The sequence below is a fragment of the Xenopus laevis genome, chromosome 8S (genome assembly GCF_017654675.1).
Source record: "Xenopus laevis strain J_2021 chromosome 8S, Xenopus_laevis_v10.1, whole genome shotgun sequence".
Lineage (NCBI taxonomy): Eukaryota > Metazoa > Chordata > Amphibia > Anura > Pipidae > Xenopus > Xenopus laevis.
The window spans coordinates 35582262-35607437 of NC_054386.1; the positions used below are offsets into that span (position 1 = coordinate 35582262).

Consider the following 25176-nt stretch of genomic DNA (forward strand, 5'->3'; position numbering starts at 1 on the left):
TATTAATTGCCCTCATTTCTTATAGGGATTTTCTAAGCCTTGGCCGCAAGACAAAGTAAAGTAATTTCAGCCGATACTCTGTATGGGACACCCAATTGTTCTCTGTATCCTTTCATTTTGCTTACAGCGTTGCAAAAGGCCTCTGGCAAAACACTAGAAGTCATGCTTAGGAAATGCAGCCAGACGCAGAGGTTGCCAAGCTCATCCCTTTCCTGCTGTGAAATCAACATCAGCAATTCATTCAGATGCACGATTCTGTATACTGGAGGCATACCTTCCAAGTAACTCTTAGTATGACAATTATGATGTGTAATAGAAGCTACTTAACTAATAACTATGGAATTTAAACTAAAGTTCAATATGAGGGTATCAATTCTGCACCCCATATTTTAGGCTACTACACCAGGCTAAAACAGCCCACAGCGCATAAGCAGGAAAGATCTGTGTCTCTGAAGATGCCCCAGTAGCTCACTATCTTCTTAGCTGCTTATTTCCAGCACATGATTTGTGCTTGAATTAGGTGCATCATTAATAATGATCGACTATACCATTCCCAACCCCCTTTTAGGCTCTTTCCATTCTGCAGCTATTACACAACAATCGCTCATCTAAAGAACAAATAGGGGGGTTACACTTGATAAAGGGTACATAGGCCCGAAACATATTGTGTACGAGTAGTCAGCCAATAAAAGGAAACCACAGCATTGATATGCTTGCTGAGTGCTCTCCTCATTTCCCAAAAATTTGAGTTACATATATCAGGATAATGGTGACCTGATCGAGGAAAGTTGCACTCTGATTCTGAATCAAGCTAGCAGTGCATTTGGACAACGTATTTCTTTAACAAATAGAGGGGTTCGCTGAGAGACTCTTATCCAGGAAGGCAAGCAGCACTCTTTTCCAGGAAACAGACCCACTTTAAAGTCGCTGCGGCCTTTCTATTTTTTGCAGGGAAACCTATTTCCAAGGACATTGTTACAAACAAATTCTTTGATATTATTTTAAACCATTGGCCATGCCACAAAGTACAACCGCCAGTCACGTATCACAAAATGGAGTAGTGCACAAGGGGCAGACTAGGTGTCTGCATCAGGAGAGACAGCTTTGAAAAAGGAGGGGGATAAAATAAACGCTTGGAGCAGACCAGGAAGAGACTTGATCAGAAGCAGATTTCAGAGTAGCGTCACGCTCAAGAATTTTTAAACAACATAACGGGTCCCCTATGGCGCCATGTGAAGGGGTCAGAGCTCATTGGAAAATGTCAGTGTTTTGCAGCAGAGGAGGGGAAGGCTACAAGCAGCAGTCCACAGCACAGAGCTAGGCACCCGGCCAGACTAGGATTTCCTCAAAGCACAGGAAGGCCCTGATATTTGTGTAGAATATTAAGGAAGGGGGGGGATTGCTTTAACACATAAGTGGCTGAAATATTCTGCTTCCTAGGGGACAGGAAAGCCGTGACCTTGTTCAATGCAATCAGACGTTGGCTAGGACGCTGGACGACTGAAACAAACCTGCCACAGAGCTGCTGATCTCAGACAGTATATGTACTACAGCTACATAAATCCAGTTAATGTATGCTTCAGTATTACAGATATTCTTATCTTTATAATTGCATATTTCAATTTCTGGCACTTTCCTGCCCTCCTCCCATTCTGACTTCTGAACTGCTACCTGGTTGCTAAAGTATAATAATCCCTAGCAACCAGATCATAATCTAAAAGCCAAGATCAAGAGAGGCAGAACAAAAAATGTAAACAGTTAAAAATATATTCTGTTCACGGTCCTTTCATACAAATACTCACGCCCAGCACATGCCTTATAAAAAAAAAAGACAAGTTTTATTGCTACAAAGCACAATATTCTGAATAAGGAACAGTGCATACAGAATTCCACAGCTGCTAAACAAAGGCCTCTACAGGAGAGGCTGCAGAATGACATCAAAATAATAAATAGGGATAAAGAAAATGGCACAAATATTATTAATAAATATTTTGGACATTATGTAAAATAAAAAAATCATGGTAGTACCTAGATACCCCTCACTATTGTATAACAAGGCAACCGCAGCAGGGCTATTGGGAAACAGCAGCTTTAGGGGGAAGGAACATTTGCAGCTACACAAGGGGGGCTGTAGCACCACAGAATAATTTCTTTAGAGATAATGACAGATTAGATGCTAAAAATGCATCATAGAGGTCTCTGGAACTAAGTAGTAAACAAGCAACGGGGAGAAGTCCTGTCATTCAAGTAAAAATTATTTAAGAACCTGATTTGGTATTATTGAGACAGAGATTGGTCGAGCAGTTTCAGGGCTCCCCCTACAAGGTGCAAGCTCCCAGTAACCAGAACTTGGATGCATGCCGCTTCTCTCAAAAGTACTGAGCCCGAGCTGGCCACAGGGTGGTGGTGGAGCAGGTTAATGTCCAGGCATGGGAACTCTATGTCTCTTCCTTGGGTTGCCCATTGCAGGGCATGAGAGATGCATGGGAACACCAAGGAATTGCAGTTCAGAAAGCGCTCGGTGGAAGGGGCGAGAAGCAGCGGAGAGCCACGTGGGCTGTCTTTAATGAGGGCATCTACAGCCAAGGAAGAACCCCACGGGGCAGAACAGCTGCGTTCTTCATTCAGCTGATTCCATGTCTTTTGGTTCTCAAGGCATCGAGTCAGGACGTTCTCCAGGGTCACGTTAAAATTCTGCTGATCTGGAGAGAGCATTGTATGGATAAGCACCAATATATTAATACTCTAACTCAGTAGCTTTAAAAATTTGGGATCCCCTAGGGGGATTCAAAAAGATAAAATTTGCTAGGCAGTGTTTATTTACTTTCTTGGACACCCCTGAAACTATAGGAGAGTGGCTTTTAGGGGCATGTTTCATACATTTATATCCTTGATATGAGCTAAGGGGCCCAACCAAATGCTGGACCTAAAAACTGGCCACTAATAGCCTTAAGTAATATCATCCCTACTGGAGAAGTGGTCTGGTCATTTAAGAGGTGTGATGTGGTATTGTTGGTTGTGTCAGGCTGATAAATATGGTTAACTACATACATAGCAACCAGAGGAACAGCATTCCTTGCTTTAGGGAAACCAAAAAATCCCCATTTTGTCTATCTAAAGCTGGCCATAGATGCAAAGATCCGATCTCCCGACCTGCCAATAACCATTCAGATCAAATAAAGTAGAAAAGAACAGATCAACCGATGTTCTGCCCAGCAATTCTGACAGCAATTGTACGAAAGTTATGTCTGACAAAAGCTAGTGACAGTCTCCCACTGAAAATTGTAAGATTGGCAATACATGCTGAGATATTATTGGCAGCCCACAGAAATTTTTTAACCTGTCCGATCTCTGCCGGACGAAAAATGTCGGGACTCTCCAGACACGGTCCTAAAATCGTATGAATATTCGATTCGTATGACTGGATCTTTGCGTCTATGGCCAGCTTAAGACCTGTTGGAGTGAGTGTAAAGGCAAACTGACAGGGTTATATTCAGTACTAAACCTTCCTAATCTGTAAGAACAAGAGACACAGAGGTGGGAGATTATGAACAAATTTTAAGAATTTACCTGCCATTCCCACTCCTGAGACTTCACTGATATTTGGGCAGAACACGGCATAGTCAAAATGGCAGGGCTGCAACAGAAAAGGAAAGAAAGGAAGGAAATTGAATATCCGCTACAAACAAGTTATGTAAATTTAATAAAATCAAAATAAGCTTTGGAACTGCCCCACTGCACATTTACCTGTAGATGCTTCAGCAAGGCAGCAGTGTCCCTCTCTCCTGTGGCATTAAACAGAAGAACGCGGACCACAGATCCCCTGCAATAAACACAAACCACATAAACAACTTGGAATGCACAACAAGCATGCAGAAAACTGCCCATTTTGGTTAGTCATGAAAGACTCTAGATACAGTTTTGTCATTTTTCATGTGCATACTACTGGTCCTTTACGACTATTTAGGCCCATGGTGCATATTCTCTGCTGGTATCAGATTCTTCAGCTAGTCATTCAGATGAATGGAATCAATATGGCTGACAGGCAGATTTAATAAAACTAAATGACAGGCACAGTCTGGCGATTCACCACTGGCTTTCTAATGCCAAAAATTAAGCCCCATAGGCTGAGTCTGACATAAGGCAATTACCCTCCAGCCTTTTCTTCCTCGAGAGCCACCTCACGGAACCACCTCACACAGGCCTTTATGCTGCTGCTGGTATGTGCCCCATCTATGTAATAGGAAATTGGGCCCCGTTTCAAGATCTGTGTCCTTCCCAGCCAAATGGTATCCTGCAGCCCTGCAGATTATCCAGACAAAAGACTGAGTTATAGGAGACACAATAGCTCTGGTCACACAGCTCAGACAAGCTTGGTCAGATGTTTACAGGCAGTAAAATATCCAATTTCAATATATTATAATGCACTAGGCACCATCAACATCTAGTGTCCATTCTAGTTGCAAACATTATTACAGGCATCATAAAGACTCAGCATGTCACACAGTCTTCACTAACAACAAAAAATAAATGTTTTTAAAAGGCAAGTCTGTGGAAGGTCCAGGAAGCTGTTTAATCCAATAGTCTAGGTGGGGCTTTGTTTAGACAAAAGATACAAGTCAAAGGATAGCTTTTCTATTGTTGATGTTACTAGTTAATTTACAGGTAAACCCAGAGCATTGAGATTCTCACCTTGAACCATAGGGATGCTGGGACGGAAGGCTGATGCCAGAGGGAAGGGCCATTTCACTGGTGGAAGGTGGCAGCTTGGACTCTTCTGTTCTCCAACACCTTGAGAAAGAGAAAAGATCATTCAGCTAATAAACTTATTATACATCCTTTTTAGTGGAATGTGATCTTGCACTCAGCAGCAGCCTTTGCCCAATCACTTGACCTATCCGTGTCTCAGGCACCTAAATAAGGTTTAAGAACTCTTGCCACTTGAGTACAACAGACCTGTAAAAATTAACTGTTTGTTTCTATGAATTACAAGATTATCCCTGACTATTTTACAAGTGATAAAGACACATTTTTTACATTGATGTCACTGACTCTAGTAAATATAGAACATAATTTTTCATATTTTTAAATACTCTCCCATCCACAGATTGCAGTACACAAATAAACTGTACTTCTATATACTGTAGAAGGATCAACCCCCCCCCCCCAGCCCAGCTTTACTGGCAGAACAGGCCCTCCTGGTCTGACTGTGGGAGCTGTTGGAGGTCTCTGGTGGGAAATCTGTTACATGGCTGGACTTACCAGGATAGCCTTGGTGCTGAAGCCATGTCTGTGCCAGCTGTAATGCCAATGCTGCATTGAGTTTCTGATGATCCCCTGCCAGACCCAGCTGTAGGCTAATGCCGTCATCCTCATACGCAGTAAGATCAGGGCACATGTAGAGGGGGCACTGCAGAGAGAGAGGGAAAGTTAGAGAAGTGCCAGTGGCCAGTATAGATATGGACATGTGCTGGTCAGAGACCTACCTCAATCTCCTCTGCTCGTTTTCTCAGCACCTCCAATGGGCCAGCTGTTTGGGAGACTGTGAAAGCAGGGACACCTGGCTGTAAGATAGAACAGGTTAGATCAAAACCCAATAATAACATTGCAGTCTTTCTATCTAGATATAAAATCACTGTACTGGCAACATAAAGCGGAGAGTTGGGAAGAAGGAACACCTGTCAAGCCAATAACGTTTTAAGGGTTGCAGCAGGTCACATCTCATTGATGATCATGCAAGGCTACTCACAGCACAAATATAAAGCAGTTTCATTATCCCTATGGGATAGTCAGGGGTTTTAATCAAAAATAAAGACAAGAGAATTTGCAAGGGGTTTGTACCAATGCCTGGGTTTCCCTCCCACACTCCAAACCATATAGGCTGGTCAAATGGCTTCTGATAAAACTGCGTTGTTTGTGAATGCAATATGGGCTTAGATTGTAGGCTTCACTAGTACAGAGACTGGAGGCTGTGAAGTTCTGTAGAAAATGTCAACATAATATAAATGAAGGATAAAAATTGCAACATAGTCTAAAAGGCAGAGCCATGGCACGACACCCTATATATCCATCAAAGGAATTCCAACGGCACACAGGACTATGAGAAATCTTCAAAAATTTCTTTTAATGCGGAGTGCGATGCAACATTTCGGGGAGTAAAACCCCTTTGTCAAGCTTGATGCTTGACAAAGGGGTTTTTCTCCCCGAAACGTTGCATCGCACTCCGCATTAAAGTGGACCTGTCACCCAGACACAAAAATCTGTATAATAAAAGTCCTTTTCAAATTAAACATGAAATCCAATTTCTATTTTTCATGAAAGCGTTCATAGCTGTTCTAAGCTCATTTAAAAGTCTCAGCTGTCAATCAAATATTGTCTGCCCCTCCTCTATGCCATGGGCATAGAGGCGGGGCAGACAATTACTTTCACTTTCCATTCAGCACTTCTTAGATGTCACTTCTCTCCCCACATTCCCCCATTCTCTTTACCATTTAATTGTGTAGCCAGGGAATGGGGATGGACATCAGGTCCCACATTCTGGTGCACAAACAAGATTCTGAGATGATACAAGGCTTGCCTTAATAACAGTGTCCACAAAATGGCTCCTGCCTGCTTGCTATAATTTTGAAATCCCAGACTGAAGGAAACAAGATTCAAATAATTTATATACTGTAATTAAAGTTCCTTTTGCTGGACTGATGTGATAAAATAGGATTTTGAATATTTTTTTTGGGTGTCGGGTCCCCTTTAAAAGAAATTTTTGAAGATTTCTCATAGTCCTGTGTGCCGTTGGAATTCCTTTGATGTACTCTGTTGTGGGGCTTGCCGAACCTCTGCCAGTGAGCACCAGGCATATTGTTGTTATCTGTTGGGTGTGCAGGATCCTGCTTTGTTCCTAACCCTATATATCCAGCCATATAAATAACAAGAAAATTATAGTCACAGATAACAAAGGATCCAGACACTAGTTCGATTGCCATTTTGGAGTCAGGAAGGATTTTTTTCCCCCTCTGAGGCAAAATGTGTTTTTTTCCCTTCCTCTGGCTCAACTAGCAGTTAGGCAGGTTAAAATAGAGTTAAAAAGTTAAACTTGATGGACGTGTGTCTTTTTTCAACCTGACTTACTTTGTTACTATCCTATATATTTAACCAAACCATAGTGAACACTGATCAGGGTCTTCCTGTTTCCTTGATCTCTATGGGTCATTATGGTCAGGGAAAGCATTTTTGATGGAGAAATAGCTCCCTCTGGTGGTCATTAGTTGTAGCACCGTGATAGTATGAATGACAGACCTAGGTGCTCTGTAAGAAAGAAAAAAAAAAAAAGGAGGGGGGGGGGAATAATGTACCCCCTATACTACATAAGGGGATTTTGCAACAGAAACCCTTTCCGAGGTGTGGAGTGTGACAGGCAACAGGCATTGCCCTGTTCAGTGCAACAAATGAAATGCAAGCAAACATTTTAATTAGAACATGTAACCTTTACTATGTTTCTATGCAATTCAGCGAGTCTTTCTTAGCAGGATTATTACAATACACAGGCCTGCAGAATTAGGAATAGGTACCAGCCCACTACACAAGGTGGCATATGTTGGATCTAGTCACTCTCCATACCTTAAATATCCCCCCCTTCTGCCAAGCGATTTTCTCAATGGTGTCGCCCAGGATGCTTGTGTGGTCGATATCTAGGGATGAGACACCACAAACCACTGGGTTCCTGTAGGGAGCAGACAGATGTTTAGAGTCACAAGCTGCAAAAAACTGCTATAGACTACTGAAGATGAACCCCATTACCACAACTCTCCTAGCATACTAGCGTAATGTACTTCTACCCACCTGATGATATTGGTACAGTCGTATGCTCCCCCAATGCCAACTTCCAGAACAGCAAGGTCTACCTGAGACACACAAATGGGAAGAGTGAGGGTCATGCAAACATAACTTGGGATGTAGCCCAGACATAAGAGGAATCCCCCAGTGCATGAGTCTAAACGAAGCATAAGGATTTATGAAACATCGAATGTCTGTGGCACAAAATGAAACAATGAAACAGTGTCCACTATTGACAAGAGTGGTGAAAAATAATAGATTTCTTTCTTGGCTTTACCAAGGAATAATAAATAAAATTCTCATTCATCTATGATGGCTACAAAAGTGGACAAGCCTAAGAGCAGACAGACCTTCTGTTCAAGAAAGATGTGAAAAGCCATGATAGTGAGGAAGCGGAAGTAAGGTGGCATGCAGGGGTTCTCTTCATCCTAAAGGAGGAAAACAGAAAACATGGTTCATTTTAAGTACTGACCGGGTCCCACACATTAACCCTCTGGCCCTCCAATGCTAGCACTATAAATGTAGTTAGAATTTTGCTCTAACTTCCAGCATGTTTTACCCCTCCATTTTCTTACATTAGTTTCTTCCAAGCGGTTGTACACCTGCCAGAAGTATTTGCTGAAAAGCTCTTTGCTGATTGGCTGCCCATTGATTCGAATCCTCTCTCTCACTTGCACCAAATGTGGGGAGCTATAAGACAGCAGAGTCACATTAGAGGATATAGCATTGAGCTGGACAAAATCTGTAGGTGACCAAGCCCCTGCCCTCTCTTCCAGAGCAATAAAAAGCCATGCAACAATTCTGTATTGTCAATTCAGTATCCAATGGGAAGTTGAATTACATTTACAAATAACAATAAAACCAATAAAATTGTGTAATAAATGGAATGGTTTTTGGGTGACGTACTCCTTCAAATGATTAAAAAAAAAAAACGGACTTACCTGTAGAATCCAGTTTTCAGGCCATTGTTGCGCAAAATCTTCTCCACAAAAGCACATGTGGACCCCTTAAACATACAGTACAGGTCAATACTATACTTAACAAACAGCCCAAACTGCTTCTGCAATCCCCCACCTGCTTCGGTCTGCTCCCCATCTACTGGTCCAATGACCACTAACACCCTCTACTGCTCACCTTGCCCTTGGTTCCGGTGACATGTATAATATTCAGCTTGTCCAAGTCTTCCACCTGCAGATATAGCAGACAAGTTATTCATTTCAAATAGAATCCACCCCTCAGATAAGGTTAGAATAACTATAACACCTTCTAGATCAAGATAGATATAACACCACACAACCTGATACAATCAGATATCCCACGGGATCAGTAACTGATTGGCACAGAGGTTTCGTTTTTTTGTGACAACCTCCTTACATGTGGGTCACCAGATTCTCATCTCTGATGTTTGCCCTTTAAAGGAGAAAGAAAGGCTGAGTTTACTTGGGGGTGTCAGAAGTTAGGCACCCCCAAGTGCTTCTATCAGCAGAAAACTGTACCCGTCCAGGGTTTCTTACAGCGAGCAGCACGGAATGATCGCTTCATTCTTTTTTCGCGCCGTTGCACATGCGCAGTAGAGCGAAAAGCCGAACTTTAATGAAAAGCCGGCTATTTCATTCTACTGCACATGCTCCTGCCCGGGAAATTTAAAGAAGAAAGCCGATCGCACTGTGGTGCTCGCTGGAAGAATCCCCCGACCGGGCCTGGCGTTTTAAGTAAGTATATACAATCACTTGGGGGAGGCCCGGATTTGTGGCAAGGCCACAAAGGCCCGGGCCGCTTACCGAGGATCACTGGGGATGCACAGCTCCCCAGTGCTCCGTTCGCCTGCTCTCGCTGGATGCCCGCTGCTGAAATCAGGCCATGCTTGGAGGTGCCTAACTTTTGGCACCCCAAAGTAAACTCAGCCTTTCCTTCTCCTTTCAGCCAGGAAAAACCAAGCTACATTTTTGCAAATAAAGCATTTGTGGACTACATAAGTGTCTGTACTAGTGAAGGCATTGGAAGGAGGCAATTCTGGATACTTTCCAGCCGTCTGAAAAACACATAGTCTGTCATGGTCTGTGACCCATGTGTCATTTTGACCACCAAAGAAGTAAAGAAGCAGCAGCACTCTTAAGTGGACAGCAGTGTTTTGACATATTCCTTCTATTTATCCCCCAGAGCTCCACTAGAAATTCACTAACTTCAATAGGAACATATTCCAATTGACTTTTAGTTCCCCTGTAAGGCGAGTATCTTTAAATATGTGTAAGTAGATAAGATTTCATTTGGCACTGCACTTTATCCAAAGTGAGGGAAAGTCTAGCACAAGAAGCCAAACAAGCCATAAATCATTACCCAAGTGATATATGAACCTGCAGCACGTGGCTCTGCACTGCTTCCCTGCCTACCCAGCACTTACAGAAAATCATTAACAGATCAACCGTAAAACACTGTTAAAAGGTTCCGGCAGCACAAACATACCTGCACTTTGCTCTGACTTACAGGGCAGCAGCAGGCTTTCTAGTGCCGGTTGGACAGAGAAGAATGGCAATACTTTAAGGGCAGTGGCCCATGGTGAGTTTTGACAACCGTGATGATTTATGATTGACTGCAGTTGACAAATGTCCTAAAAATGCCTCTCTGTTGGAAATAACTGAAATTGGTGGCGGTATGACCAACATATCACTAAGTCACCTGAAGTTGCCTCTGGAGGAAACTATGGGCAACTGATATGTCGGTGATACCACCAGGATTTAAATATTTCCAATTGAGAGGCATTTTCTGGAGATTTGTCACCTGCAGTCGCTCATAAATAATCGCGGACAACAAATCTCCCTGACGGCTACTGTCCTTTAAAGGGAACCGATGCTACAAAAATTAATTAAAAAGTCCATTAAACCTATCAGGTGCTTAACAAATCATTTCCACAAACAGGTTTTCATTTTTTTCTTATGATTTTTAAGATATTAAAGGTTTTTGAGTGGGCCTCCTCCCCTAATGCCAACAACTTGACCATGCTGAGTGTCACAAGGGCTTGTGCTGAATTCAGCAAGTCAGAGCTGATGACTCACAGTCTGCTGATGAGCAGAAATAAATATGGTTGCTTATAATAATAATTTATTAAATATATATATAGACAATTGTAATGCTGGTCAATATATGCTGCCAGGTCTTAAGCGCATCCATGAGACTAAGACATACCTGCAGGCCGCTCCTCTCAAGGAACTGTTGCATCATCTGAAGCTGCTCTGCCGGATCATACCGCTGCCTCTTGACCTGGTCCAGGTAATTGGCATTTGTTTGCAGAGTGTTCAGGGTGCGGATAGCGTCCTACAGAGGCAAAAAAGGCAAGATTCAGTGGTTGTGGCATCTTTAAAAAGAATGAGATGTGGCCAAGAACAAGTTGTAGCAAACCCCATTCCACACCAAGCATCAGATATATTGGCACATATGGGAGCTGACTTGTATACTGACCCTGTGAGGTTACAGTCCCTATAATATAAAAATGCTGAAAACTAAAGAATCTTGTCCTGTCCCTGTGATAAAAACCACCCGATGTTCATTTTAATCAGGGACAGCCAAGCCATAGCACATCCCTCCCAGGAGGACGTTGGGGGCTGTAGAACGTTGGGGGGGGCTCTGATCTCCTGCAGAAAACCACCGGCTGAATCAGCCCCAAATGGCTTTAGATTTCTTCTTTTTTCTAAATCAACAACAGCCAGCTTCACTATGCCAGCTGGGCACATCACATACTCATTAGGTTAGAGGTACTGCAGCTATTAAAAGGAGCATACCCACCCACACACACACAAGGATTGCCACCTTTTCTGGAAAAAAATACCAGCCTTCCTATATATTTAGCTTTTTTCTCTATTAATAACATTGGGATCAACCATCATTTTTACCGGCCAGGCAAGTAAAATACCGGCCAGGTGGCAACCCTACCCCACACACACACACCCCCAATAGCTGGGAAATGGGGCAATGGGTCCTATGGTTAATGCATAGGCTTTGTTTGTCATAAAATCTATAGTCCCCAGTATATATGGTGACAAACATCGAGTATCATTGAGTTTCAATTATACGGATATACTTTAACTAATCAAAGGTTTAGCCTGATCTCCATGTCCCCGCGGACACTGACATACATACATTACATTATTCGCACACACACACACTGTAGTATGTTTTTAGCATGTGGGACCCCAGCATGGTGACACCATCCTGCTCTTACTGTTTTTTTCTAAATGGCCTTGATGTTTGTCCAGCACAAAACCAGGTGATCACTTTCCCCTGTATCTGTACTAACATGAACCTAAGGGGGGGGGTGGCTGTTCTATTCAAAGGACAAATCGCTTTGCCAAACACAGATCCTCCTATTATTCTGCTGCTCGCTATAAACCCACATTTCTGCTGATGGCAGCTTTTATTTTGTTACCTCGCTAGACGCAAACAAACCTTCCGATCGAACCCAACGGGGGGGGGGGGCTTGTATATTCAACTCTGGTGTCCAAAAGCAACGTGATCTGCTGCTGTTTTCAGATGGGTGCTTGAGGAAGGGGTGTAAGGAAAGAGCGGAGCAGTGGTCTCTGCGTGTTAGGGGGGCTGCACTCTGTAGGCCATTGTGGAAACCTCTCAGCCATACAGCACATTTCTAAACTGCAACTCCCATGATCCTCTGCCAGTGCTGTTGACATGGAAGGGAAGTCTCCCTTATTATACACCCATTATACCATTCCTGCTCTTGCCAGCCCAGTGTGTGCAATCCTACAGTAGGAAAGGGGAACTAAAACCCATGTCTCCCAAATATTCTTCCTAATAAAGATGGGGCTGCTGCTCATCTGCATGCACGATATAAGCCCCTCCGCCTGCAAACGTCTTCCAGCCAAACCGCTCTTCCCCTCTTTTCCAAGGGCACAGCAAGTGTCACAGTGTGTGGTGCCGCCCGTGGGTGCAGGAAACCCACACACCTGCATGGAGTTAAGTGCCCTGCACCATTGTGGCATGAAAAGATAAAGTCCTGTCAGTGGCACAGAGAGCTAGCTAGTAGAGGCAAACACTGGAAAGGACAGGGAAGGAGATAGATGATATGACACAGACTCAGTGGTACTATTCTCCTGCACCAGCAGGGGTCCAGCAACTTCTCTGTAAATGTCTCATGAGGCTAGCATAGAGAAACCAGTACCAGCACAGGCTAGTTTACCATAGAAGCTTTCAAACCCATTGACAACTTTATCGTATATACAATTAGCGGGCCATACCATTTTTCTTCTAAATGGGGGGGGGGGATTGACACATGTACTTCTCCCCGTCCCGCTCCCACACTAGCTCATTCATCCCGCTATACCACGTGTTGTTTCCCAGGCTGATGTAACCTGCTACCCCTCCCGAAACGACACGATACCTGATATTCCATTCTGACAGCTGGGGCAGCCTGTGTACTAAGGCTTCTGGAACAACTCGGCCAAATCGGAAATGGAAGCAGGCGCAGCACCGCGTGTAAGGTCCGGTATCTCGGTGCCATGCTTAGGGGCCCGGCTCGGACACACCTCCAGACCTAGCAACCCAGTAAGGCGCGGATAGCTGTCACCGCCATCTTACGCGTGGCGGAAAGTTTCTCAGCTCAGACAGGGCGGGACATAATGGTAACAGTGACGTCACGTGCTTGAAAACTGCTTAGTTGTGCCTAAGGCAGCACTTTTGTGAGGAGGACTGTGTAGTGTGTCTCTGTGTTGTAATCCTGACAAGAACTGAATCTAAATGTATAGTGTAAACCATTAATTTTACTGAGTTAAATTAAATATTCAGGCATCAACCACTCTGGTATCTGCCAGAACCCACAGATGGCCGGGGCCTATCCAGCCCGCAAATTATCCAAAATAGTGGAAAATCGTCAGAATTAGGGGAATGCTTAAAGGGGACCTGTCATCCGAAAAAAAATATTCCAAATCCTATTTTATCACATTATTCAAGCAAAATAAACTTTAATTACACTGTATAAATTATTTGAATATTGTTTCATTCAGTTTGGGAATTCATAATTATAGCAAGCAGGCAGGAGCCATTTTGTGGACACTGTTATGAAGGCAAGCCTGCACCAGAATGGGGACCTGATGTCCATCCCCATGCCCTGACAACACAATTAAATAGTAAAGAGAGAGGGGGAATGTGGGGAGAGCAGTGACATCTACTAAGTGCTGATTGGAAAGTAATTGTAGTTGCTTGCCCCGCCCCTATGCCTAAAACATAAAGGAGGGGAAGGCAACATTTGATTGAGATTTTTAAATGAGTTTACAACAGCTATGAACGCTTTAATAAAAAAATAAAAAAAATTAGAATTTCATGTTTAATTTGAAAAGGACTTTAATGATACAGCTTTTTATGTCTTGGTGACAGGTCCGCTTTAAAGGAACAGAAAATGAAAGTGTTTTCAAGTAATGATAATATAAGTACAACTAGTGTGTTTGCTTCACTATAGTTTATATAAACAAGCTGCTGTGTAACCATGGGGGTAGAGTCCTGAAGCGGTTCGGGAACCCGCAGGTTATCCGCAAAAAACGCGGGCACCCTTTGGAATGGGGGGAGGATTTTCAGGTGCGGGTCACGTTGCGGATCTCATCTAAATTTCGTATCTTATATAATATTGTCTATATTTTACTCCTTTTAAAGTTTTGCAAAACTTGTTTCTGTCCCCGCCCAGTTTTGATGTCACTTCCTGTGTGCAGCACCATCACTTCCTGTTTGATGGTGGTCAGCGGGTTGCGGATAAGGCAGTTGCGGGTCGGGTATCGGATCAAAGTGGTAAATATGCGGGTTGCAGTTCGTGTCACGGGCCGGGTCCGGTTATTCGTTACGCGCAGGACTCTAAATAGGGCAGCCATTCAAGCATAGGATACATAATGGATAACAGATAAGTACTACTATAGTTTATATAAACAAGCTGCTGTGTAGCCATGGGGGCAGCCATTCAAAGCTAAAAAAAGGAGTAAAAGCGCAGGTTACACAGCAGATAACTCTGTAGTGTACAATGGGATTCTTCAGAACTTATCGGTTAGCTGCTGTGTATCCTGTTTTTGAATAGCCGCTCCCATGGCTAGACAACAGCTAGTTTATAAAAACTATAGTTGTGTTTCTGAAGCAACACTACATTATAATGTTATTGCTTTAAAACACTTTCATTTTTCAGTGTTACTGTTCCTTTAAGAGTGATGGGAGACCGGGGGGGTAAGGATTGAGGGCTCCGCATATAAGTTCTCTGAGCTTCCCCCAAACTGTGTATTCCCAGCCCCAGTGATGTCACCACCTCAACCCCAACTCTTGTAGGCTGGTAAGATACCACCAGAAAGGTGCCAACACTCCTCTTGCCTAAATCCCTCAGATATTCCCATGACTAGAACCCACTGGTGATATCTTGGGGGTTGGGGACTGGATTTAGCCAAATCTAAGTCCTGCATATATACATTTTGCCCCCCCCCCAGAAAAAAAAGAACTTCTGCAGGTGAGGGCAATCCCTACCCACCCACTCTAGCAAGTGGGGTATTCTTTTCAGCTACAGAGGAAGCAGATCCCATGGTCTAGGGCCCCCTGTTCCCACCGCCTGCTTCCTCTATAGTTACACTACTGGCGACCCTGTATTATACACAATTCAGCGGGAGCAGCCTAACAAGCTTGCTTGCGCTCTGTATTAAATATTTTTTTCAGAAACATGAGGTTTTAGTGGTGTTTTAAGAGGAAGCAGACTGTTATTCACACTAATTCAGATCATGCCACTTCCAATGCACATAAAGCACTGGCACACTAAAACAGCAGGCTGTGTTTGACATAACAGACATACAACTAAGAATCAGTTTTTACCCTTTTATGCCTGGGTCTCAACCGGACATTTCATCCCATGTCTGCAGCTTTAACAAATGTGTGTTTGCTTCCCAAGTCCCAATAGCCTGCTCATTGGTAGCTATGGAGGCTGCTGTACATGATCTTGTTCATTGCATTATTGATAAGCTATTTAAAATGATTAGTAAATTCAAATTTTGAATTCAAATTTTTTTTTTTGGTCAAAACTCACAAATTCGAATTTAAAAGCACCAACTTGAATTTGAATTTGAAAGTGAGATTTATCACAACTCCTAATTCGACTTTTTTCCACCTAAAACCTGCCGAGTTCATGTAGAGGTCAATGGCAGAGGTCCAGTCGCGTAACTACTTGTTACTGGGCCCCACGGCAAATTCACTTTAGGGCCCCCATTATATCCAGAGGTTTACCTTTTTACCAATATATGTTGAAATGGCTCATTAATTAGGCCCTCATGGGGCCTCTATACCTCAAGCCCCCCTGCAGCCGCAGGGTCTGCTTCCTCTGTAGTTACGCCTTGCAAAGGTCCCTTGAACTATATGAAAATGTTAATAGTAGCGATGAGCCAAATGTTTGCCATGTTTAGCTGTGAAAATAATGCCCCATAGACTCAAATGTCAGAAAAAAATTGACGTGAGTCAAAAAATAATTTGACGCAATACAGTCAGGTTGAGGAAAACTCAAATCGAATTTGATTTAATTTTTGGGTCGTTAATATTCGATCAAATATGAGACGTTCAAATTATTTCATAAATAACCTCCCATTGAATTTGTGAGAACATTCGAATTTATTAGAGGTAAAAAAAAAATTCACAAAACTTTGAAATTTGACCTTTGATAAATCTGCCCCTTAGTGTGCTTCAGTGGTTGAATGCTGAGGATTGCAGTCCAGCATAAAGTAGCAAGCCACAAGTTTATGATCGGTGGATTTAAAGTTATCTGTAAACTGCAACTGCCAGCAATATTTTTTTATCCTTTGCTGTACTCTGGTTTACACTCCAATAACGTAGCAGGTTGGTTCTTTGGTACATTGTTTCAGGAGTCTAAACCAGTAACACACTAAAACTAGTGAAAATGTAAAATGAATGTATATTGCAAAGTTGTCTAAAGTTACATTATTTGTGGGTGGAGTTAATCTGCATTGAAATGTCCTACCTGCTGGAAGCTGCATGCACATTGCTCACTATTTCTTCCTTTAGGGCTTTGCGTTGTGAGTGTTACTAACCTTGTGAAGATTCTTGGACATGGTGATCCGTCACAGGCAGGAGGTAAACACTCTCCAGTGAGCCAGGCAGCTGGGCCAAAGGTTGTCGGAACTGGAACTGGATCAAAAGAAGATGATGTACAGTAGAGCGTGGGGGTCAGACAAGTGTGGTGGAAACCTTCCAGTCCACTCCAGTGTTGATAAGTGCACAGGGGAGTGTGCACACGGAGGCGGAGCAGGGAGTGGATTGTACATATTGTCCCAGGGTATAATGTGGGATTCCTGTTTAAGCAAGCTGTAGAAACAATGCTGTCTGATTGAATCTGCATGAAAAAAAGCAAATGTTAGACAGTCAAAGTCTCCACCTGGTTCTTGGTGGCTACTGGAGACTGGCAAAGCAGCATGGATCCCTACTCTGCTATAGGCAGATAGGAGTGTGATTAGGTTTGAAAAGGCTAATTAAATACATTATCTACACAAATTCCTTCATAGTATCCCAGGGTCAGTTCCATACCAATACAATACCCCAGATTATATGGCAGGATAAATACAGTGGCAATATCATGTATAATACTCCAGAACACAAGACAGGATAAATACAGTGCCAGAATCATATACGATACACCAGATCACATGCAAGGCTAGATACAGTACCAATTTCACGTATAATACACCAGAACACATGGCAGGATACATACAGTGGCAATATCATGTATAATACCCCAGAACACATGGCAGGATAAATACAGTGGCAGTGTCATGTTCAATACCCTTGAAAACATGGCACGATATATACAGTGCCAATTCCATATATAATAACGCAGAACATAAGTCAAGGTGCAATTTTATGTAAAATATTCCCCTAAACAACTTGCAGGATAATTGTAGAGTGAGTGTCCTATATATAACACCTAGAATATAGTGCCCATTTCATACACCTCAGAACATATGGCAGGATAAATTCAGTGCCAATCCAATATACAATTCCCCCAGAACACATCATAGGATAAAATGTCAATTCCATGTATAATAACTCTACAACCCTGTGCTGGATAAATGGGTGCCAGCATGTTGTAGAATAACTACATACTGTTAGTTGCAGGTTTACTCACTTTTGTTGGTTTGGGGAGGCTTAAGGTGCTCGTTTAGGAAGGTTTGTTTAAGCTGAGGTCCAAATATTTGGATCATAAGAGGACTGCATCAACGAACCAATGCGGCCCTCATTCTGTTGGGATTTTTAAACCTGTCCAATAGAAATCTGGTAGATCAGATAGTCCTTACAAGGTCCATACACAAGCAAAGAAGCTAGCAACTTGTTCTGAAGGGACAAAATCAGCAGTTTAAATCTTTCCACCCAAGTCTCCATTAAAATCAGCCCGTGGTGGTGACCTACAATGTATGTGAATTAACATTTATAATAAAAAAATGTATATGTAATACACTATGTCCTAGGATTGCTACCTTATTTTTTTTTTTATTTTGGTTTTTGAGTTGTTATTGAAAAAATCATAAATGATGAGATGACACCATACAAGTGCGGATTGTCCCCAAGAGCACAATTAGCATAATGAACATAATGCACTAGAACAGGGGTTCCCAAACTTTTTTTTTTACCAGTAAGCCACATTCACTTGTACAAAGAGTTGGGGAGCAACACAAACATGAAAAATGTCCTTGAGGGTGCAAAATAAGCTCTATAATTGGCTATTTGGTAGCCCCCTAAGTGGATTGGCAGCCTACAGGAGGCTCTGGCAGTACACCTGGTTTTTGTGAAACCAAAGCTTATCTCCAAGCCAGGAATTCAAAAATAAGCACCTGCTTTGAGGCCACTGGGAGCAACATCCAAGGAGTTGGTTCCCTCATTCAGCACACTTCTGTTCCACTTTTTGCACAGAAAAGGGTCATCCCCAAAATGTCAACATAAAGTCGGAAGGACATAATTGTCAACAATGTAACTATAGTGCTAAAGGGGTGGTTCACCTTTAAGTAAGCTTTTTTTTGTTTGTTTTAGAATAGCTTATTTTAAGCAACTTTTCAGTTGACCTTCATTATTTCTGCTTTATAGATTTTGAATGATTTTTTTTTTCTCTTTCCATAAAAAACAATGCTCTGTAAGGTTAGAAATGTATTGTTATTGCTACTTTGTATTACGCATCTCTCCTCTTCATATTCCAGTCTCTTATTCAAATCATTGCATGGTTGCTAGGATATTTTAGACACTAGCAACCAGATGTCAAAAACTGTAAACTAGAGAGCTGCTGAATAAAAAGCTAAATAACGCAAAAACCACAAATAAAAACCAATTTCAAATTGTCTCAGAATCACACTATAAATTATACGAAGGGGCAGATTTATCATGGGTAGAATTTTGAGCTTATGGGAGTTATTAAAATTCCCATGAACTCGAAATTCAACCAATTGCAATTTATTAAAAAAAATCAAATTTTGGAAACTAGGGGGAATAGGATCGACCTGCAAACTCGAATTGAATAGTATATTCTTACCCCTCGGTGCAGATTCAGGGAGTTCATGGCAGCCATCTTCTTCGGTAATCTTCGGGTCTTCTGGCACTTTGGCAATTTCCATGACTTTTGGCGCATGTGCAGTTGTTCAGAACCGGCAGACTGCTCCAACTGTGCATGCGCTGATATGGCACTTACTTCCCGAAGATTACCGAAGAGAAGAAGATGGCGCCCGTGAATGCCGCTGAACAGAATCTGCAACGAGGGGTAAGTAAAAAGTTAGGGCCAAAAATAATCTTGAAAATTCAACTTTTCACTTTGACCCTTGATAAATCTGCCCATAAAAGTTAATTTAAATGTGAAGAGACCCTTGTTATGGCCACTAGGGGAGCTCTTGTTTTGCAGGGAGACATCAATGCAGTGGATAATGTTTTTTTTTTAGTAACTTTTTCAAGTCAGTCATGAGTGCTTGTGCCTGTCTGGAAAATGCGGGCCAATGATTTAAAATTTACTAGTATTACCAGTTTTGGGCACGGATACTGTGGCTGAAAAACATTAATGGAGAATATACTCCTTGTCACATGGGAATAACAAAAGAGATATGAAGTTCAAAATGGTAGGAACAATAAAATAATAGGAGAACATACATTTTATTTACATTCCCTATTAAATACATAAGTACAGCAGCACAGAAAGCATTTCGGAAGACTCTTCATTTCACAACAAGTATACTGACCAGCCCTTTAGTTAATGTGAGTAGTAGCTACAAGGCGGTCTATATCAGCCTGTCTGAAAAAAAGCAATAGTTTTTAGATTAGGTATCTCACAGTTAAAGTTCTGTTTCACTTGGAAAGAAAGGGTAGAAAAGAATTTTCCTGCATCATTAATGCCACACTGATGAATATCGGTACACTATCAAAAGTATGCAGCTGTACTTGTCAACAGTAGTCCTTGCTCCCAATGCTATACAGATTGTTTGAAGGAAATTCTAATATTATATATATATATATTATATATATATATATATATATATATATATATATATATATATATATATATATATATATATATATATATATATATATATATATATATATATATGTAAAAGTTTCTTTTCCCCCACATAAATAAGAATTTGATTTAGAAGACTCTTTCAAATTCTGATTGGTTAGTGGCAGCAGGATTCCGTGCCTGATTGGCTGGCTGCTGGGGCATGTGTCCACCTCTTCTCCTAGGAGGTGCCAAGTATTCAAACATGGACTGATTGTGAGTAGATAGCATGTTCTTTAGATCAGAAGGCATTGGGTCTGACCAGAAGAAATCATTGTTCAGAGCGTCGTCGCTGTCTAATCTCTGCGTTGGGTCCAAAACCAACAGCTTGTCTATGAGATCCAGTGCATGGGGATCCTTCACGTAAGCCTTCAGCCTGTCCTTCACCTTCCTCTTCTGGCCTTTGGGCAGCTCCAGTTTCTGGTACAACTCATATTTGTCCACATTTGGCCACACCTAAAATAGATCGGCAAATAAAATAAAAATACAGTCCATGGTAACACCTTGATTCCTAGACCAAAGTGGTTTAAACCAAACTGCTAATCATAAGAAGAGCATTGATTCTGCTGATCCAGACACCCGCTAGATAAGACTCACCTCTGGTGTGATGGAGCCGCACAGTTGGCTGATGAGTGTAAGTTGATGCTGTTCTGTATTCCCTTGCATAATGGGGCTTCTGGTCCACATCTCTGCCATGATGCATCCTGCTCCCCACAAATCGATGGGAGGACCATAATCACGCTCTCCTTCAAGCAGGGCAGAAAAGCAACACATTATCCACAGTGTTGGGGAAATGCATTACGAATAGAAAATACTATACAAAAGCATTAGGTTTAAGCTTTAAAGGGACAGTAACATCAAAATAGGAACGTGTTTTAAAGTAATACAAATATATTCCAATGTTGACCTGCACTGGTAAAACTGCAGTGTTTGCTTCAGAAACACTACTATTGTTTACATGTTAATGTGTAGCAATGGGGGCAGTCATTCAAAGGAGAAAAGGCTCAGGTTACACAGCAGATAAGCTATGTAGAACATAATGGTGTTATCTGTTATCCACTGACTAACCTGTGCCATATAGCCTTTTTTCTGTTTCTGCCATTGCTACACAGCAGCTTGTTCATATGAACTATAGTAGTGTTTCTGACGCAAACACACCAGTTGTACCAGTGCAGGGTACACTTACATTTTACGGTGTTACTGTTCCTTTAAGAGCTGGATTGATTGCAAGGATCATTATGGCTGCAGATCATGCAATTCTATGGACATGAATATGTTATGAATGGACAGATTCCCTATGTATCAGAGTTTCTTGGGTTCAAACACATGAAATATACAATTAAAATGACTGTGCTGAAAATAAAGCTCTTATATAAAAGTGCAGCCACCCACATGACCCTCCTTACCTAGAAGCAGCTCAGGGGGTCGATACCAGAGTGTAACAACCCGATTGGTGTACTTGTTTGGCTGGCTGTTCTTGGCAAGGCTGAATGCCCTGGCAAGCCCAAAGTCTGCAAGTTTTAGCACTCCGTCTCTCGTGATCAGTACGTTTGCTGCCTTCATGTCTCTGTGCAGGATCTGTTGACACAATTCTAGTTAGACACAGCTCCTACAATAAAAGTGCATGCCCTGTATAGGAAAAACATGGAGAAATGAGGTACCCGCTCACCTTATTCCTGTGAATGTAGTAGAGGCCATTGAGCAGCATCTGCATCACCTTCTTGATCTCGGAGAGCGTAAACTTGACGTGAGCATTGCTCAGCAATCCTGCTAGATCGTGCTCACAAAAGTCGAACACCAGGAAAATAGTTCCTTTGCATCTATTGTATTGGTTGGCTGTGGGAGAAACTAGGTGGGCAAGAGAGTCTCGAGAACGTCCCGCACAAAAGCAGCATAAGCACATCATTTGCACACTCTTTACAAAGTGCTGACGCCAAGCAGGACCAAGTGAAATTTCCATCAGTGACCTTTATATACCAAACTCAGGCATTATGACACAGCGCTGTCCATTGGTGTATATCTTAGCAATTGTTCTAAAATGAATTTGGCCTTGCTTGGTTCAGCTTATAAACCCCACTCTCCTCAGCCAGGAACACATCTCTTTGAAAAGGGTATTGAAAATCTGAATGGATATAGAGAGTTATGGGTGAACCCCAATTGTGGGCAAATCTTTATAGCATAGCTAACTGCACTGTGGATTAGACTGATGGCCGAAATGCAGCCATAGAGCCCGACTGTGATACAAATCCAGCCCTAACAAACGTGGAGGGAAGAACACTTTGGTCCCTTCCCAGTTCGAGGCAAATTGCTTATGATATAGCTAATACCATCAAGCCAATTTTAAATCCTTCAACAGAACCTCACTAAAAAACTGGGTCATGCTACTCCTGGCTGAGGAGACGCTGCAGCTTCCATGCAATCTGTATGGTGTTTGCTTGTCTTCCAATCAGAGCAGTGAGAATAAACAGACAAGAACCAGACAAATGATAGAGAGAGACAGACAGACAAGGACAGATCCACAACCATGCTGTGTGTGTTTTCTGGCTGTGAAAGCCACCACCCAAGCTGCAACCCCCCCACCCACCCAAAAACAGCATGTGCAGCACAGGGAGAGAGACACAAAATGGTCCTTACCTTTAGTGCGACAAATCTCTATAAGGTTAACTACGTTCTCATGTTTCAGCAGCTGCAGGATTTTTATCTCTCGCAGAGCCGTGATGGGGAACTGAGGAGAAAAATTATTTCATTAGATATATTTATTGTTAGATAACATACATAAAAGCACTGTATATAAAGCAAAACACCTTGAAACATACAGAACAGAGCATCAGTACTTACACCTTCCTTCTCGTTTTCCATCAGAACTTTCTTAAGTGCCACTTTCTTCCCTGTCTGCCGATGTTTCGCCTTGAACACTTCCCTGTGGGGTCCAATGCATCGAAACAATAATCAATGGGAAAGAACTATGGATCTGTGGCACATGCCTTATAACTATATAGACAGTGACACTGGACAGATATTTAGAAATATAGCAATGGATCTATGGTACATACAATATATATATATATATATATATATATATATATATATAGATAGATAGATAGATAGATAGATATACAGGGCCGGATTTACATAGCGGACGCCCCTAGGCCCACTCCCATTTGTCGCCCCTGTCCCCTCCCCTTTATTCGTGCAAATTTTCATGGAGATTGTATCTCCTGTGCATCCCCAGTGTTTTTGAACCAATGTGGGTGTGGTTGGGCAGCATGCCGCCCCCCTAAAATCCTGCCACCCTAGGCCCGGGCCTAGGTGGCCTTCCCACAAATCCGGGCCTGTAGATATATATATATATATATATATATATATATATATATATATATATATATATATATATATATATAGATATATATATATAGATATATATATATATTTAATTTAACTGTTAGAATGATGTAGAGAGTGATATTCTGAGACAATTTGCAATCAGCATTTATTTTTAATTATTTGTGGTGTTTGAGTTATTTAGCTTCTTATTCAGCAGTTTGTAATTTTAGCACATTGGTTGCTTGGGGCCAAGTTTCCCTAGCAACCATGCATTGATATGAATAAGAGATCGGAATATGAATAGAAGAGGCCTGAATAGAAAGATGAGGCATAAAAAGTAGAAACAATAAATGTGTAGCTTTACAGTGCATTTGTTTTTTATATGGGGGTCAGTGACCCCCTTCCCTTTGAAAACGGTAAAAAAATTATTCAGGGAAAGCCAGTTGCAAAGTAGCTTAGAATTAGCGTGTGTGTGTGTCACACAGTAGAGAGAAGCTCCAAGTGCAGCTAGAGAGAGACATAAGTCTATAGAAGGATAAACGTAACAGGAATGTGGGAGACTCACCCGAAGGTGCCCTGGCCTATCTTGGCGAGCCGCTCGTACTTTGAGACCTCATCGCAGTACGGGAATTCCACCGAGTCGTAGTTCTTGGCCATGGCGGAAGGAGGGGGCTCGGAGGCGGAAGGCCCTCTCGAATCGGTTTCCGGGCACAGGCCGCCGGGCCCCGGCCTTTCCCGGTGCTGAGCTGACGAGTTCAGGCTGCCTGATGGATTGGCTTGGGCAAGGCCACAAAGGCTCGGTCGCTGGGTGTGAGACCTACGCGGAAGGCGTCCTTAGCAACTCGATAATAGTGTACAGGCCTTACAGCAGCGGCATTTCTTACAGTCACACGCCGTCTCTGTGGGCCAATAGCGTTCGCCACGGTTGCGTATTCCAAAAACAGTAGCGTCTAGTTCCTCAAGCTCCTGAAAGGACCTTGGTGACGGGACGATCATGTGATCCTACCATGTGACTACTCTTTTTGTGGATGTGCCATTACTGAGTGGTAAATTCAAATAAACAGAAAGCGGCAGTGGACTCCTGCCTTGTGTCTGGCTGCGAACTTTTCATAGGATCTGCAAATTAATGGGGGGGGTCACTGTTCTGGATGCTCATGGGGGTTTGGGGCCACTGTGCCTCCATACCTCCCAACATTTTGGAATTAGAAAGAGGGACCAAAAGATTTGCAGAGCGGGACTATGCCCATTTTTGTGCCCACACAAAAATTGCCAGACTATTAAAGGTGAATTGCCCTTTAGCCTGCAAAATTTACCCAAGAGACTTGCTTATCTTAAATAGTTACCTTTTGGGCACCTCCTGGATTAAAATAAAGCATTGATGGCAGGCCAGTAAAAGTGATGGTTGATCCCAATGTTATTAATAGGGAAAAAAGATAAATATAGAAGAAGGTCGGTATTTTTTCCAGAAAAGG

General features: G+C 42.3%; 2 protein-coding genes across 6 annotated transcripts; both read right to left on the minus strand.

Annotated features, from left to right (window-relative positions):
- Window positions 1-1820: 1820 nt before the first annotated feature.
- On the minus strand, window positions 1821-18902 carry fpgs.S (folylpolyglutamate synthase S homeolog). 3 transcript variants are annotated; one of them, XM_018232759.2, is made up of 16 exons: window positions 17981-18902; window positions 16890-17191; window positions 11014-11142; window positions 8965-9018; window positions 8772-8836; window positions 8406-8520; window positions 8181-8258; window positions 7837-7898; window positions 7615-7717; window positions 5487-5564; window positions 5263-5410; window positions 4693-4791; window positions 4152-4302; window positions 3748-3823; window positions 3571-3637; window positions 1821-2702 (listed from the first exon to the last, which is right to left on the minus strand). In XM_018232759.2, the coding sequence occupies exons 2-16, from the start codon at window positions 16908-16910 to the stop codon at window positions 2278-2280; spliced, it is 1671 nt and encodes a 556-aa protein (XP_018088248.1). In that variant the 5' UTR covers window positions 16911-17191; window positions 17981-18902; the 3' UTR covers window positions 1821-2277. The 3 variants fall into 3 exon arrangements, with proteins under 3 accessions (XP_018088248.1, XP_018088247.1, XP_018088245.1); XM_018232758.2 differs by having other exon boundaries at window positions 16890-18902; XM_018232756.2 differs by lacking the exons at window positions 16890-17191; window positions 17981-18902 and adding an exon at window positions 13217-13473.
- Window positions 18903-19961: 1059 nt separating this feature from the next.
- On the minus strand, window positions 19962-24751 carry cdk9.S (cyclin-dependent kinase 9 S homeolog). 3 transcript variants are annotated; one of them, NM_001096560.1, is given in 8 exon segments: window positions 19967-20403; window positions 20432-20836; window positions 20978-21126; window positions 21787-21958; window positions 22050-22228; window positions 23015-23105; window positions 23219-23300; window positions 24270-24549. In NM_001096560.1, coding segments are annotated over 7 exon segments (1131 nt in total). In that variant the 5' UTR covers window positions 24362-24549; the 3' UTR covers window positions 19967-20403; window positions 20432-20470.
- Window positions 24752-25176: the final 425 nt, after the last annotated feature.

Coding starts and splice junctions, on each gene's coding strand:
- fpgs.S (XM_018232756.2), bottom strand. CDS start 13,336: ATGGCACCGAGATACCGGACCTTACACGCGGTGCTGCGCCTGCTTCCA. Junction 4,792..5,262: donor TCAGCACCAAGGCTATCCTG/GTAAGTCCAGCC, acceptor CTCTTTCTCAAG/GTGTTGGAGAACAGAAGAGT. Junction 2,703..3,570: donor CTCAGGAGTGGGAATGGCAG/GTAAATTCTTAA, acceptor TGCTCTCTCCAG/ATCAGCAGAATTTTAACGTG.
- cdk9.S (XM_041574331.1), bottom strand. CDS start 24,361: ATGGCCAAGAACTACGACTCGGTGGAATTCCCGTACTGCGATGAGGTC. Junction 23,301..24,269: donor ATAGGCCAGGGCACCTTCGG/GTGAGTCTCCCA, acceptor TGGACCCCACAG/GGAAGTGTTCAAGGCGAAAC. Junction 21,127..21,786: donor ACCCCCTGAGCTGCTTCTAG/GTAAGGAGGGTC, acceptor CCCTGCTTGAAG/GAGAGCGTGATTATGGTCCT.